Here is a 17,103-nt window from a genome sequence, read left to right on the forward strand (position 1 = left end):
GCATAACTGAGAAGTTCGCTTACTTCTGGAACAGTTTTTAATAAAGAAGTTTTCGAGAACGAACTATCAAATGCTGTTAGGATGGGAATACAGTTAGTTCTAAGCCCTTCTGCAAACACTTTAGCGGTAAACAGCAGAGGAGGACAAATAAATATTTCAACGATTCTAGAACACCAGTGTCTTTTAACTGTGTCCTCAGCACGGAGGCTATACTAAGTGCTTTTTATGCAATGTAAGGTGGTCAAAGGTGTCCTCAAAGAAGTGCCAGAAACGATAAAGAATCAGGTATTCGGAAACTGAGTCATGCTATAACCAGTAGGCTTAATATAGTTGGAGGCCAAATGGAGAAATTTAAACGGTGAACCACTGACTTCCAACTCACTTAAAACTAGTTTTGCGACGAACGTGATATAAAAGCTTCGTCTATGTAAAGCCCCCAACAGAGGATACATACAATCAAATTTTATGAGGCAATCTGTTTTCCAGTGCTACGAAGATTAAGGGCTTCCCATAAGACGAAAACCGGATTTCGTGACCATTATAAGAGGATCCTGTGCAAAGATTTGCTCCTGTGGTAACGCTGAGGTCATTTGAAGCAGCTCTTCTGTTGTGCATACATTGAAACAAATTTTCCACACTGCTTATAACTACAGTTGGAAAATACCAGAGATGGCAACCATGAGCATGTCAGAAATAAAGCGATCTTGTCGATGAAAGCCCAAGAACTCGATGACGAAATACAGAAAGTAAGTTCATGGACTTTGTGTTATTTTTATCGCTACGTGATTAGCACATTACTGGAGATCTTTGGCCAATTATAAGTTCACCGAATCGATTAGTAATCAATAGTCATCAGTCAACGTATTCTCATTCAAATGCCCGTGTTGGCGATGTTATCTCGGAAGGATTCATCTCTGATTCATCTCTATCCTTCATTTTTAAAAGGACCTTCTACACCAGTTTTGCGTTTTCATACACTATGACTCACTGTTTCTGGCTTAAGGGTACTATACGGCCCTTGATCTAAAGATATAATGGCGAAGGTTTTCAAATAAGTCGTATGACCTTTGTTCTCAGTAAGGTATAGATTAGACCCGGTTAAGCAGGCTGAGTGAGTAAAACTTTTGATGAGTGCTGTGTTTCACAAATTCTTCCGGTCGAGCAGGTCTTCGTTTATGTCACCAGCTCTTGGAACTTGCAACTGACTTTCCCCTCAGTTCATTTAGGATTTATCATCTAAGCAGTGGCGCCAAAGCAATTACAACGAGATTCATTATCACGACTACCAGAGACTTTCTCCAAAAGAAACTTTCACGGTAAAATTCCCTCTTCTGGAGAAATACAAAAACAAACTTCCTTCTTGAGCGATATTAAATATGCTATTTTTCCGAAGATTTATCGCACTAGAAAAGGCCTCATACATAGATTTCCCGTTATGTTTTTTCATAAAGACATCACGACAAAAAACCATAGCTTTTGTGAGCAATAGATTGCAGTAAATGTTTTTAAAAAAAGTAGTCTGGCATCAAGCCTAGTGGAATGCAGTTATAATGTAATATTTATAATATAATATATAACATTTATTCATAGAATACAACATAATATAATATAATCATAACAGCCTTATCAAGCCCAAGGCAAACAAGCTTCTTATTCAAATCTACCGAGTGAACAAGCCGTGAATATAGCGTTATACTTACAAACATTCATATGTAGCGAATGTTTTCATGGCACTGCAAGCGTATCAATGAAGAATGGGAGTAAAACTGGCAGTCTGTCTATTGTCACTTGAAAACGAGGGTTTATGGACATGGTGTAGAAAGGTGGGTAATAAACGGACGATATCTTGCATAACACCACAATGATAACTAGCCCTCACATATGCTGAGAGCAGCTGAAGTTGGCATTCTGATGAACATAACCATTCTAATTGCTATCAGATGTACTCGGTAGTTACTATATCCGTAACACATCTCACTGCCACTGCTGTAGAAATACGAGCTGTTGCATTCCCACACTCTCCTGTCAACACCCGAGGGGACGTTGCCACCCCTGGAAATACATTTGAATTCGTTAATGATGTGCTTGTTGAGCTTGGCTGTGAGGGGTTCAGTGAGTCCTAGCCAGCACTGCCAAGGTCCCCCAGACCTAGACAGGAGGACGATTAGGGTCCTCGATTAAAGTCTGACCGCAGAGCAACGACGTTTGGCGCGGAAATCCTGTACTTTTTCTTTTTAAAGAACAATTTGACATACGTTCAAACCCTTACCTGGAAGGCCAGAAGACTGTGTTGGTCAGACCTCTAAACATTGACCAACCAGGTATGAGGGACTCTGTGGGTGTCACGCCGATACTCCCCAGTAAAGCCTAATGGGTCACGTAGGGTTTATTCCTTTTCACGCCATTCGGTAACCACAACTCACCGGGTCGGTTTTTTGTACGCTACACGATGGCATTAACCAGCAAGTGTAGGATCATTCACAGAGAACCGGAATAATTCTTTAAGAAGTATGTTACGCATGGTGTCTCGAACAAGACAACATTTAGCTAGTTTTGTTCTAGGTGACTGATCACTCCCTTTCTGCTTAACAGGCTTCAGAACAATTAGACGAATCCACAGCATCGTTTAACACGCTAAAAGCAATGCAGGCGCAACTATCCGAGGATGTAGAACGGGAAAGAGTAAGTCATAGGCTGACAAATATACCGCCTTTGCAATGTGTGGTGCTCTTACTTATGCCAAAAACAAGCCAAACTTTGAAGAAATGCACTTTTATGACTGTGGTTGACTGAATTTTACACCTCAACCAATTCGGAATAACCTATTCAATTGTTCTTTGGGTTGACTCACGGTTGGTGTTCCAGCCGTTACACTCCGACCATATCAACGTTCAAATTTGAATCAGTACAGTGGAACAGTTTGTAATCTAATACTAAGTATTGAGCAGAGACTTGTGGATGTATCGACCAACCGTCAACTAATAATTAAATATTCATCAGTCTGTTTGGGCTTACGTATTTCACTAAAAAGGCCTCAGTTTGTTTGGAGTGTATATTTTATACGCCTGCAACGTTCGAATAAAATATTGAGTTTGTGACCTTTATAATTCAGATAAAAGTTGTATCAGTTTGGCATGTTCCTGGTAGCCCAGGGCAAACAAATCTCAAATGGGCACCGATGCCCGTTGCTGGAACAAGTTGCGAAGGAAATACTTTAATCAAAAACCAGGAGATCATGTGCTTTTTTCGCCACAAATAGAAATGAACCGGTTGGTTAGGGCAGAAGACGCCGAGTTCAATCCATAGTTTCGTTTGACCTCCGGATATGTCTATTAAAGCACCAGATAAGTATCCCCAACTCCTAGTGGCTTGGTTCTACATATATGCCTGCCGAGTTTCTGCTCTTAATGCAAAATCACATTTTCAGATCAGGCGTGTGTGTATGGAAAACTTCATCTAATCGCAGTAAACCTATGACTGAAACTCGATTGAAAATTCATAATGGTAACAAACAAGGCAGCCGATTTTCTCCTAGACGTTTTTAGAGTAGAAGGCAACGGTTCAAATTGTACTGCTTTTGAAAGTGATTGCACCCTCGCCATAAAAATATTGGGATGAGGGTAACAAAGTTTTTAAATTATAAACTTATGCATGTGACCGAAAACTCGGGTCAATCTGGCCCTGTAACGATTCAGACTTGCTAAACGAAGTGTAGTTAGTTTGAGGTATAAGAGGTATTTAATCCTCATGCTCGCCACTAACTGAACCTTTGATGACGGGAAGACTACGAGTATCAGTGTTACCGGCAAATGATAACGGCTACAGTAATACCTGGTGATGCGGGTTGGAGTCGGTGTAATCATGTTTGAACGTGATCAGAAACACTATGGGAAGTGGTGCATAAACGACCTTTGTCAAAGGCATGGTATCGTTTCTTAGCCAAACCAATATGCCCTGTTTTGCTTATCGTTGTGCACTGGGTGTGCGTTTAGTAAGTTGAGCCAACAAGGCACCACTAGCCTTTTGGTTCTAGCTTTGTTACTTGACCTAGAACAACACAAGATCTCCACAATGGGCTGCATACGTATCATCCAGATACCAGCAAAACTACCGAAGTGAGCTGCGAAGAGGAGCCATTGGTAGATTCATTTTGAGTTTGAGAACGATTTCAGGTCTACCACCCGTCTGGCTAAATGATCAAGCGTCAGAATTACCCACAGTCAAGTCCAACCAAAATCGTCCTAGGCCGTGTGTTTTACTCAAACTGCTTGTTATGTTTATCAGCATAAAATGGACTTGGTATTAAGCTGAATGAGAGTACAAGCAGTTATCCAAATGTTGGTAAACTGCCTGATAAGCTATTTACACTCAAACTGAGATGAAATGACAGGCATCCTCGTGCCGGTCGTAAGAACAGCTGCGGTTGTGCGTGAAGAGTGGGAAGTCACACTTAAATCCTAGTAGCCTTAAAGATTCGGATGTTGCCACAACTGCATCCCCAGATGCGACTGGTATCCCATTTGTAGTTGGTGACAGTGTTGATGATGCACCTCCCATGAATTTGTACAATATTTACCACTTATCCCGCTTCACAGGTTGAAGGCTGTCACTTCACGATGCGCCACATAAACAAAATAGACGCAAATAATCCGCTGGCCGAACAGCCCTGCCTCAAACTCAAGGTGAGTAGATAGGTCAAACTGGTCAATAATTGATGATGGTTGAATGTTTGATCAGTGATTAGAAGAACTTGCTTCAATAAGGGAACAACATTGTGTAGAAAGGTCTAAGTTCAAGAGTAGGGACAAGCTGTTGAAATATTACTAGAAGAATTGCATTGTGCTCGGAATTAAGCGATATACAATTTTAGGTATATTTTGCTTGGTTGTTTGTATCCCGACGAACGTATCCATTAAAAAAACGGCTAAATTCTTTGGAAATAGTTTTTTGGCGTTCAGTAAGCTGCTCGTCACTGATCCACCTAGGTGCAACATTGTAAGACAAACTTAAGGTTCAGTGGACTATTTTGGTGATTCTTTTCCCTGAGAAGTCATTTCAAACTACATGCTGAAAGATATACAAGTAAAAAATTGCGGGTGCACAGAACAGTAAATATCATGCGGTTTGTTGTTGATGCTGGCATTACGCCTAGTATGATGCTATACTATTTGATCAGTCTGAGGCCTTCAGTTCTTTTTTGAAAAGGTTTAATGACAATCGGTAGATTTATTGCTGGGCAACGCTTCGCATTTGACACAAAGGTTCATCGGGCCAAGTGACCAGGTTCCGAGGTTGGTCGAGATTCAAGGCGGAAGTAGAAGGAATCAGCTAAGTCAAGCTAAATCTCTGTTGGGTATCGGCAGAGGGATTTTAGTGTTTCTTGTTTGATCCATTTGATGATCCCTCTTGAACGTCGTTTGAACTTTCTCTCCGTCTGTGTGGATGTGCTAGTGGCCAGCAATAAATCTGCCGACTGTCACCAAATTTTTCAAAAACCGTGACTACTCTATCGGTTCTAAGTATTTTTCGCCTTCGATTCTTCTTCGCCTCAGTTGAAGGTTCTGTGCATTTGTCCTAAGTTTTCATTTGCATTCAGGCAGTTTTCACAAGTTCTTCCGTCATTCGAAGTTGTGTTTAGCCAACTATATTAGTACACGTTGCAGGTGACAATTAATCCCCTAGTTAATCCCCATTTAGTGATTCATCTGTTTCACTTTCCTCAGCCCGTAATTTAGTTCATGACTCCTAGTGTAACCAAACGTGACTGCAGGGTTTATAAGGATATGCCATCGTATTCAGAGCCTCAGTGCTCCAACGCCCTGGGGGCACGTGTGGAGCTGATTAGAAAGCCAACTTAGCACGTGTAAGACCGGTAGCTGAGGAGAAAATCTGGACCTGTGATTTCAAGCATGGTTACTACACATTGCCCGTTTCGAGATATACGGGACCTGTTTTTAATTAATACTACATAATTTGTACTACGACAACTAAACACAGATGTGTTTTAGATTAAGTGAAGATTCGTGAAACCTCTGACGTCATTCATTTTTATCCTCCTAGGTGGCTGTAATTGAAGGGCAGGAGAAATCGGATTTCTTTGATGTGTTTTTCAATATTCAACGTGCAAGTAGAGGGGTCAAGGATCCAAAGGTTGTTCTTCACAGGGTAAGTCTAAGGATGAATACTTCAAAAATTAAAAATCACAGGATTGCTGTCTTTTTTTATCCAAATTGCTGTTGTTTCCCAGTGAAAGACATAATAGGCTCTATTATTGGGTAATTACTTACAAATCCTTGAGTAATCCCTGGGGACTCCTACTATGAAAGGGTAAATACCAGCTGATTCCTCTTAACTTCAACGGAACAAGCGACAAACGGGGTCTCAAGATAGTGTTTAAGTCCTACCTTTTAGCAATAATACCTCAAATAAAGTTTGCTACTATACAAGGGCTTAAGTGAATTTCGAAAAAGGAATATACCTCCCTTCAAATGTGGTTAAGTTTATTCAACAATTTTAGGGATATATCGACCCTCTGATTAATGACAGTGATTTGATTGTGCTGTATCTTGTAACTTCGGAGACTATCGGTTAATCCGAAGGAAAGACGTTTTAAACTACTGCAGACATTTCAAAACTCATGGAGTTAAGTATTCCTTAAAATAGTTTTTAACTGACCGTCAGTACGACTGAAGTTAAAAATAGGAACGGTCATGTATGTTTGTGGTTAAAGAAAGGGTTAGATGGGGAACCTGAAGGTGCAGTACAATATTTCCTCGTGATGAACAAGCCAAATATTGTGACATCTTTATCGTTTGAGCGGAACTCAAACGTAGATTTTTAGCAAACCAGACTCTGGTAAAATTGCACTGCCCAACTTTCAAACCGAAATTATTAACGTCTAAATCAAGCGTCACATCCTGAGGCGGACTGTTGTCATACTGGATATAGATTACTGGTAGTGTGAGAAGATATGGGAGTTTCAGTGGAGATTTCCACCCATCAGTGAAGCTAATTTATGCTGAAAAACCAAGAAGTACTAAAAAGCTCTTGAATTCCCGTGCTCAGCCTTTATCCCGGTAAGGGGGAGGCGAACACGCAGATCCCCGGCAAGTAACTTGAATACAATCCTTCGACCGCTAGCGGCTAATAAACAGCCTGATTAGTTCCCATGTGGACAGTACATGCTGTGTTTGAAGTGGATTCACTATAACGAAATGAACCACATCTCTCACTTCCAAAGCTACTACATGAACGGTAATAGACTCAACGCGGCACCTATGCACACATCAAGGTTTTGACGTGAAATATAAAAGCCATCGAACTCAACCAAAAATTCTGCGCTTTTACACGAACTTCATCTCCTGGTCACTTTTTAGATTGTTCAGTGGGATGGCTTAAGAACGTTTATTCTATTCTTTGAGGTAAACTCTGGATACCTTCCAGTGTGTTAGTCGACACAATCAAACTGGATCTTTTCTTCTGTTCTTGGTTAGGTGATGACTGAGCTTATTTTCCCACCATCATGACAATGTAGGATAGGAATAAATGAATCAACCTTTCAAATTATTTCAGAAATGGAAATAATTCTAACTTGAATAAGTCTTAGATAGTGAATGTACATACTAGATAGTTTCGATTTTGCGATATGACACTTATGCAGAAGCCCGAAAGGAGTTATATCCACTTTCAGTAGTGATCAGAATTAAGAAACCAATAGGTACCACTATATCTACCCAATTTCTTTGTTTAAATTTCAGTTGCTAATCGAGAGCATGACTTCGGACTTCTGTAACTAGACCAGTATCGATTGAGGCTGAAACTAGTGAGGCCTAGCACCACGGTAAAAGCAAAATTAGGAAGTAACTGTGTAGAAGACCTGGCCTTATGGTAGTTTCGGATTGGCTCACTCAATTTTCAAACGCCCATTGGTCAAAAGCCTACTTTGGGTCGTTCTCAAACACAATGAGACCTAGTTGTGATAATTGGAATAAACTAAATCGTTAGGTGAGTTGAGCATCAGATGAGGTCGTTTAACGTTATAACCAAGGCATGTTTGACAATCCTCTTGTTTGTATGACAGTCCTCTTGTTTGTTTGTTTTCGCATTCCCATAGGAACGCGAAAATACGTGTAAAAAACTCAACATGTTTATCACTAAATTGGAAGCTTTCTAGATATTCCTCAGTTTATTTCACCAACATTCGGGCTAGTCCATTTCAGAGGGCGAGGACCGGAACTCACGTTTCACCGTTACTTCTACACATCTCGTGTGCAAATTTTGAGTCTGATTCCTCGACTGAAATCCTTGAAACTATTCAGATGATGTCCGAAACACTACCCGTCTATATGAATGTACTGATCAGGAGACACTACGGAGCACCACCTGCTAGACAACTTTGTCCGGTTAATTTGGTGCATCTGCAGTGGATCAGACTTACCACACAGTACCTGGGCGTAAAAATGATTGCCTGTTCAGATGTACTAACTTAATTTCGTTCAGCCTACTCTAATGGCCGACTCACATGCAAGCTATCTACCGTTTGACGGCCGAAATAGGGAAGAACGTGTGCACTGCAGAACTAGGTCAACAGAGATATGAATGTGTGAGACTAATGTAGACTGATGCGTTGAGTGTTAGTTACAAGTTCTTTAGCTCCCCCTTCCAGTAGGCCAACAAGGTTGACACCCCACTGGACCTATTCTTAGCTAAGTTTTTTCGAAAAAATTGAGAGGCAGCTTATGGAGTATATTTGTAGGTTGCATAACGTCAACGGTGTCCATGTGATATTATGGTAACAGCTTGTGATATGCTACACTTTGACAGTTCACTCTTCTTATAGACAGTGTTCACACAACGAGGAAGCCAGTGAATCCCTAGCATTCCTGAACATCTTAGTTATACACAAATTTGATGGATCTCTTAATTGTTAGAAGACTCGTTAGAAGACTCACCAAAGTAGGGGCTAAATACAGTAAGAGCGACTATTGGTCAAAGGAATCAGAATAACTGCCTCTAAGGACACGGAATTTTCTTCTTCAAAATACAGGGTCGACTTAAGGAAGGAGTCACCAGCGTCCTCTATGATAAGAGGACACAGGCATTACGTTAACATTAATTATACTTTTAGCAACCGAATTCATGTGTCCTATGGTTCATCCAGGCCGCTCCAAAAAATCGATCAAAGCCCTAATTATATGTTCAAAAACAACTTGATTTGACTTAATTGAGTAGCACGGGACGATCACTTGTGACACAGAAACAACTATCAGTTTTGCCTATTTTTTGATAGACGTTGACCCTCGAGGCTGAAAAAGTAAACTAATGATTCGAACGTCAAGTTGTTCAAGTGCTTGCGTTTAAGCTCACGTGTGAAAAAATCCCTGGAGCCGAAAACTCGCTTAGTTAGTAGTAGCACACTGATACTTTTAGCGCCACGTACGGAAAGCAGATTTAGGTTCTGTCGTGAAAATATTCAATGAATGCTTGCGGTATGGTCACAAGAAGTAAAATTTATTTGTAAATACAGGAAAAGAGTATTAAGCATCTATCTGAGATTACATAGAATGGTTATAGATAGCATTACATTGTATCGACATATCAGGAAAAACGAAATAAATAATGGTAGCAGGGGACTAATTAATCGTTTCCAACCGCTTTTCTCTATCAGCGCAAAAGTTTTGAGCATATAACAGCTCTATCCGACATGGCTTGTCAATTCGTGTATAGCCGTAGCGTTAAGTGAGTCTAGGATGGGTCAGCATAAAGATTTCCTCATTGAGGTTTTGGCGTAAGAGTTTGTCTATGGGAGAGTAACAGATCGACGGGGTTATTTTTTAGTGATTCCTTGAGGAAATGAGTACTAGAAGACAGAATGGAAAATACCAAATTGGATCTAAGTTACTCTAGTTTAGATATCCAAGCGTTTCTTTTTGAACCTTCTGTCACCATCTGTCACCTTCTGACGCCAAAGTAATCATAGCTTCCCTTGTATTTTGTCAATCTCTCGGACAAGCAAAGACGTCGAAAACCAATGGTGGCTTTATCTACACTTAGGGCGGTAAAGAAAGAGTGCAATTTGCCTATGTTTAGTCACTTTCGACGCTTTGTAGATGCAATGCTTTTAAACAGATCCTGGAATTCGATATCACCTAAGTCTAGTTATCACCAACCAGCTTAACGTTTTCAGCAATGATAAGTACGTTATCTTAAATTTTGGTCATTTTATCTTTTAATTTTCAGGACTTTAAGTCAGCTGATTTATTAGAACTGGCCAGTTAAATGAGCACTTTAATTAAATTGGCACTTACTACTGAAAAAAGTGACAAATAAGCTAATACTCGTTTGAAAAAATATTTCCTTGGTTGCTCAAAAACAATATAAAACATAACAGCTATGTAAATGACCACTGTGAACCCCGATCCTGAACCGCGACCTTAGGCCATCTGAAATGAAACAATTATCAGTAAAAACCCAAAGAAATGGCGGTGATAAATGTTGATTAGTTCGTGATGGCAAAAAAAAGTGCTAATTACTGAGTCAGAGCACTTGGCATGCAAGATAAAAAATCCTCTCATCTTTTGATGAGACTACCGGAAATTGATGAAACTGGTAGACATCCTAAGAAACTTTTCCATGCTCAACTATGTGCGTCTAGGTATCCTTGGATAGCGGCATTCATTTACCCGATCATCACTAGTAGCTAATTTGCCGATGCAAAAAATATCGGGTCGCATCAACTTGTTGGAATGTTGGTTTTTATCACACTTGACCTAGCAGAGTCCGAGATCTGGACGCTAAAGAAGTGTAGCCAGAATACATTGTTGGATTTTCTCACGAGGTTACTGAAAACTTTTCGACAGACCACGACTAGTTTAGCCTTTCTTGGAGCTCATTAGTCAGGCACAGTCTCCGAGTTTCCGTCAACCTTATGTTCTACTTGAACCCGAATTTGAATAACTTCTACAAATACATTCACTTACGTAAAAAGCGGGTCTATTGTGAGCAGTTTCTTTTATGAAAATATCCCGCGATATCTCGAATATTGTACCAACTGAAACATGAGGCAGCCTCTGGGCAGCACATTCAGTTGAAGAGTATCACAGCGAGAGATTTAATTGGGTCTCTGATGAAAACCAAATGCATTGTTACACCTTTCTTACACTTCTCCAAACACCGCAGTTTCCAGTTTCAGAATGATCGAGCGTCACCTGAGCAATACTGTCTCCCTAACACGCGCTTGACTGGCCACCACTTCCAAAGATCTTCAGTTCTTGCACTTTTAATCAAATGGAGTTGCAAGCATAGATGATGAATCCTTTTAGGAACTATCCATCTCAAAGTTTTCATGAGCTTTAATTCACCTATAATGATGGACTTTAGTCCACAACGTTGATTCCCAATAATCCAGAACTAAATTGAATTCAGCGTCCTATTTAATATTGAGTAAGGATTCAGTGACTGAATTTTGTCATACGGATTGGAACAACCTTTGAAAAATCAACACACAAATCAACCACACAAATGCAGTCTGCGGTTGACAATATTGAAAGATTCCTCCAATAGTTTAGGCCGTAGTGGCGCTATAAGATGCGAATACAGTGATTTCAAACGTATGAGTGCCAAGGTATGAGGCTGAGTCACGAAGAGTTAATCCACGTGTTTTAAGCAACATACCAGACGTGTATGCCAAGCATGCTAAGGACAAGCCACCAGAGTGAAAAATGAAGTCTCATTTTCATTTTTATCCTTGAGCGGACCAGAGTCAAAAACAGAAAAGTGATTTTATCAACTGCAAATTCAATATTGCAGTCAGTTTGAGGATTAAAAGCGAACGGCAGTCTGGAATTCCCAAAGCAGTTGGCTACCACAAAAACAGCTAACGTGAGAAGAACCGTGTAAATACCCATGCACAGTATCCTGATGAAAGTACAAAGTGTCTGGCAGCTCAATAGTTGGTTATAACTAGCCCGTCATTGCTTCACAGTTCATTTGAACGTAAAACAAATTCAGCATTTACAGTAATAAATATTTTCCGGTAGGCTTTAATCGCATCACCCACCTGCGTTGCTTCTTGTAAAGTCATTTAAAAAGGAAATTTACATTTCTTAGGATGCTGTGATGTATTAGATGCGCCATTAAACATGGATCCAAGGTAACTACTGGAAATCGATCACTTGGGAAGAGATGAAATGAATTCCCCGGGTTCATGCCGCTTGAACAATCGAACCATCTTAATTTGAGGAAGAGCGCTATGGCCTGAAACCGGGATAACCTATTAATTATGCATTGTTGCAGTATTTGCTAAAGTTTTCACTGCATTTCCAACCCTGATCACGGCATCCACCTCTCTCTTTGTTGCGTGCAGTTACTGGAACAGATATCTCAAACAATAAACAGAGTTAACTCCCAGGCGACACAAAATAAAAGATCGCTCAGGCGTTTATTTTTCGCGGATGGTAGAGAAGTCAGAGAGGTCAAGCACCTCCACGATGATGATACACTTCTAGCCTCATTTGGACAAGTGGATATGCAACCAAAAGGTTAGTGGTCTAAAAATTTTGTTTTGTGTTTGGTCCTTGAAAATGACCTACCTTGTTTGATAAGGTCGAAATAATGTGAGTCGGTTTAGAAGTTTTGCGTAGGAATTAATGGAGCCTACTTTATTTATCTGGAGGAAACAACTCAGAAGGTTTCTAAAGGCCATCTGATATCCTACGAAAGGTTTATCTATGTAGTGTGCGAGGTTTTGACCAATGTAATTCACACATTGTAGAGTACTGCTTATCACTAAAGTAACTGGTTCTTCAGAAGGCGGCCGAGCAGAACAAATCATTAGATTTTATTCATTCCTAGGTATATGTATTTGTGCTCCGTGGAAGTTTCCCATGATTTAGCCCGTAATCCGAAGTGAAAAACGAGAGTCAGGCAGACGCTTCACATATATTCGATGATCATATTAATCAGACTCTATGGTAGATGACAAGTTAGAGTGCTTTATAACACCTGTTAGTCAGCCACAGCTTTCACCGCCATATTCATTGCCTTTTCTAATGCAACCCGTATATGATTATGTAACTTCCTAAGCTCTGTTGAACACAATTCATACATTACATATTACAAAGTCTAATGACAAAACTCTTTTGTTTCTATCGAACCATCCCAGATTATTCTCTGCAACTACACTTTATGAAAATTTTTCGAGAAGCTAATGGAAACCTGACATTCAAATCTGCGACATCTGAAGAGATAAGGTGAGTGAAATAGATTGCTGAATCTGCTATTGTACAGTAGAGTAGGTCAGGTAGAATTTTATTCCATAATTTGATGGTTTTCCCGTAGACCTCTTAAATCAACTTTTGCGAATCAATTAATTTGCTCTGATTACGTAAGTAGAAATGGTGTATTCCTAGTTTGCCCTCACAATGAACAACGGGAGGCAGTTTGGAACCTCTGGTAAATATTGTGAGGAAAGAGAATCACATATGGATGGATAGCTTAGGTTTTCGCTGAAGTGGCTATCGAACACTAATGCGCTTGACTAAGCAAATTCCACAGTTTTGCTCGTTTCTGTTTACTATCTGTTTACCACCAGCCATTATTCTCCTTAAGTTAAATATAACAGTAGCTTTTTCCAACGGTACACCCCATTGTTTGGAAAGCTGATCACGCAATTAAGAAGTTTCGGCTTTTCAAAAATTTCACTTATTTCGCACCATGAATATGTTGGAGAGGTTGTGGCACTTAGTACTTGGTGAATGAAATTGCATTAACACACGCCCCGATTGCTTACCTTCACAGTTCACGCATCTGGTTGCCTAAGGAAAGTCTTGTGTACGAAGAACAGTTTGAACATGTATACGGCGGTCAGTATGGAGTAAAACTTGATAAAGAAGACGGAGTGGAGAAAACATCTTCAGAGTACCTTAGTGGGCTGACCCTGTTACAGTCTCAAGTGAGTCAGCACTATTGGATGGTTGGATTAACTGTCTCACCGTTTATAAACAACATTGTGTTTACAGGTCACTCTCGCGTTCAAGACCTTGTCTGCTTTGGTTCTAGAGCTGCTCGGGACATATGTTACCAAGTGTTTGTCGTATTCCAGCGCAGATTGATCTGAAATAATGTACTGCATATTCTAGGACTCAAACCTTCCTAAACGGAAAACTAAGTTTTCTTCCGAATGAAACATCGTGGATCCCGCTAATCCAGCTTAAAGCTTAGCGCATGCTGACCCATATTAGTGTGCGAAGATAACCCGATTATTGCAAAAGACCTGGCATATAATCTTTAATTTTGAGCAACATTAATATTTGAACCTGCGTTTATTAGACCGAGATACTCCACATTTAAATTTAAATAAAGCACAGAGGAGCCTGAGACGTTCTTTGTAAGAAGTGTTTGTGAAGTTCACGCATGATTCTGAGTTGTGGGTAGTATGCGTGCAAGTACAATGTAGAAATGCTCCATTCAGTGACTGACTTTAGTCATCGAAATTTTTATTTTAATAAATCCACGACTTCGTGTCTTTGCAGTAGTAATATTCTTTATTAACAATGGGAAACCTGTCCACAATGGCTCCTTTCTACCACTAGAGAATAAAACAGACCACTGAATGTAAGGCATCCACATGCAAATTTCTTACAGCGACCCATTTACCGGAAATTCACTGACGAAGACAATAGATTTTTCGCCTTGACGCCAAATATCTGGTGCCGGTATAGTGTCAGTAGACAAAGCGCTCTTAATCGCTCGCGGTCAGACGATTAGGTGCTCAAATACTAGCCAGAAGTTTTGCGTGCTCGAAAATCTGAGTTTCACGGCATTCGCAATGCTGGTGAAACCGACAAAGATGAAACAGCCGTACAGTAACTCCCGACTTGCAGACTTGAGTAGCCTCACTGACAGGACAAAAGTTTGGTCACTTTAATATCAGCAAGGAATAGGTCAAACGGTCTGTGATGAAAACGGGTGTCAATTTCATTCATTCACATATTTATTTATTGGTTTGGTAAAGTGTGATTGTATTCACATTAGAAAAGGACTGTGTAGTGAACCTTGTGTTAGGAAATGCATTGACTACCATCTTGCTTAGATTTAACTTCCCCTATTGCTGTGTTTACCGCGCCAAATCCCCTTTACTTGGTCGCACATGACATGCTAATCGTTGATGATGAAAATCCGAGTAGTGAGGATAATAATTGGCTAATTTCATTCAAACACTGGAAACGTAAAATTTTGTTCAAACAAATATGTTGCCAGTTGGTAAGATCAAAAGAAAAAACTTTCTTAGACATATGAGTGTAGCCAGCACAGATGGCTTAGAGTGTAGTTTTTCACGCTATAAATGGATTTTTCATAGGAGGTATAACCCATGAAATAAGACTAATTCCTATTTGTCGTCTGATAATTCTCTTGGTATTTAGATCGATTCGTGGCACGGTCGGTCCATTAGGTTCATAACGACTGCATTCCAGCAGTATCAACGACATCTGGTCAAAAATGACTTGTTTTTTATTCCGAACACCAAAATTGTTCCCTAGACCTCTTCCTTGTGCATCCGACTCCAGTTGAGGTGATCCTGAACAAGGTAAAAATGACCGCCCACAAGGAAACCGTCCATCGTCCCCGCGAAATCCACAGATTTCGGGAGAATATTTTGGAAGTGTTTTAAATTCTGCAGGAGTTTAGCCTAAAACATTTGACTATTTCCCCTAAAAAGTCGGTAGATAAAATTTGGCAGATTGATAAATTTTATGTTGACGCAGAGCCTCCAAAACATTCGGGAAGATTTAACTTGCTAACTCCAAGCTCACAATTTGTAGCGTTCACTTTGATTCTCGATTTTGACACTGGGTAAGTTTTATCAGACAGATTTAAAAGTTTCGGACTCATCCGTATTTATGATTGATAAAAACTCACCTTTTTAGAATCAGCCAAGGTGTAATAGCGAGAGGTCTACCCCAGTCAGACCTCTTGTAAATGTACCAGGTAAAATATCAATGGGCTGTTTGTCAGTGTTGTATGAGTGAACCCCCGAAAGTTCGTATCTGAAACCTCGTTGGAGCATTTTCTTTACCGTCCCTTACCATATAAACTTATTACCCCTGATCTATCAATAATAGTCGGTCTAGTTAGGAATCAGGTTGCCAGATGGAATGCGGCAACAGAAGCTTTTTACTCAATCAAGGCTCACAAGAATACAACACGTTATTATTAATAGTGGAGAATTGCAAGTTTATCCTGTGAAATCATAAGTTTTGCACTTATCCTTTTTGGGGTAAACGGGAATCCCGAGACAAAATAAACTGATCGTCAAATTAGTTGGATTGGCAAACGCGTCGCTCCCTGGGGTTTTATGATGTCATTTTTGGCTTTAGTTTGTTTATGGAACCAGTTATTATTAGTGAGGTTTTCTAGTACACTGTCAAGCTGCCAGTAGTCAACAAGCACGAAGACGGTACAGTAAGCTCATAGTTACAATCCTCAATCCACGTAATTAGCTAGTTACTTCGGAAGAGTGTGCTGAGATGTATCTTGCTGGACATTTTGACTCAAGGCGTCTTTAGTTATACTAACAACATGAATACAAAATTACAACACTAGCTGGTTTGTATTGTCAAACAGGATGAGGAACGCCTCTTGTTGGTTCCCATGTTGGAAGTCGGACCAAGTCAAGAAGAAACCACAAGAAGGACCGGTTCTGTTTTGCAACTCTGGTCACTAGATAAATCTGGGCAAATCAAACCAAAATGGTGTCCAGTTAATCTCGCGCTGGGGCTCCCCAAAAACGCTATCAAAATCGCTGGTACAGTCAACTGTGACAGTATGTCGAGCGCAAAATCCAGAGCTAGCACGGTAGAAGATATTGTGACTGGGTTTCGCGTGGTTTTATTGGAACAAGATGATGAGGACAAGTTTCAGTTATGGCGTTTCTCAACAGATGGTTATGTACATAACCAGGTAAGTGAAACTTAGGAAAACTAGTATTTTTAGAGCAGCAACAATATTAGATGGTGACGTCTATGCGCACGAACTTCATCATTTTCGAATGAAAGTAAGGTTGATTTTGAAAACTACGTAGAGTAAAATGTGTTTAGCGAAGTT

At 40.1% G+C, this 17,103-nt stretch overlaps 1 protein-coding gene across 1 annotated transcript in view; it reads left to right on the plus strand.

The window, feature by feature from the left end:
• Nucleotides 1-17,103, plus strand: part of T265_01263 (hypothetical protein) — a gene marked incomplete at both ends in the record, with an annotated part of 57,313 nt that overhangs the window by 13,547 nt on the left and 26,663 nt on the right. Inside the window, 8 exons of the mRNA XM_009165248.1 lie at nucleotides 654-746; nucleotides 2,593-2,682; nucleotides 4,596-4,682; nucleotides 6,061-6,165; nucleotides 12,365-12,539; nucleotides 13,163-13,250; nucleotides 13,798-13,951; nucleotides 16,603-16,959. Of these exons, the coding sequence (XP_009163512.1) occupies nucleotides 654-746; nucleotides 2,593-2,682; nucleotides 4,596-4,682; nucleotides 6,061-6,165; nucleotides 12,365-12,539; nucleotides 13,163-13,250; nucleotides 13,798-13,951; nucleotides 16,603-16,959 (1,149 nt within the window). The remainder of the gene's footprint in view (nucleotides 1-653; nucleotides 747-2,592; nucleotides 2,683-4,595; nucleotides 4,683-6,060; nucleotides 6,166-12,364; nucleotides 12,540-13,162; nucleotides 13,251-13,797; nucleotides 13,952-16,602; nucleotides 16,960-17,103) is intronic.

Source organism: Opisthorchis viverrini (genome assembly GCF_000715545.1).
Source record: "Opisthorchis viverrini unplaced genomic scaffold opera_v5_13, whole genome shotgun sequence".
Lineage (NCBI taxonomy): Eukaryota > Metazoa > Platyhelminthes > Trematoda > Opisthorchiida > Opisthorchiidae > Opisthorchis > Opisthorchis viverrini.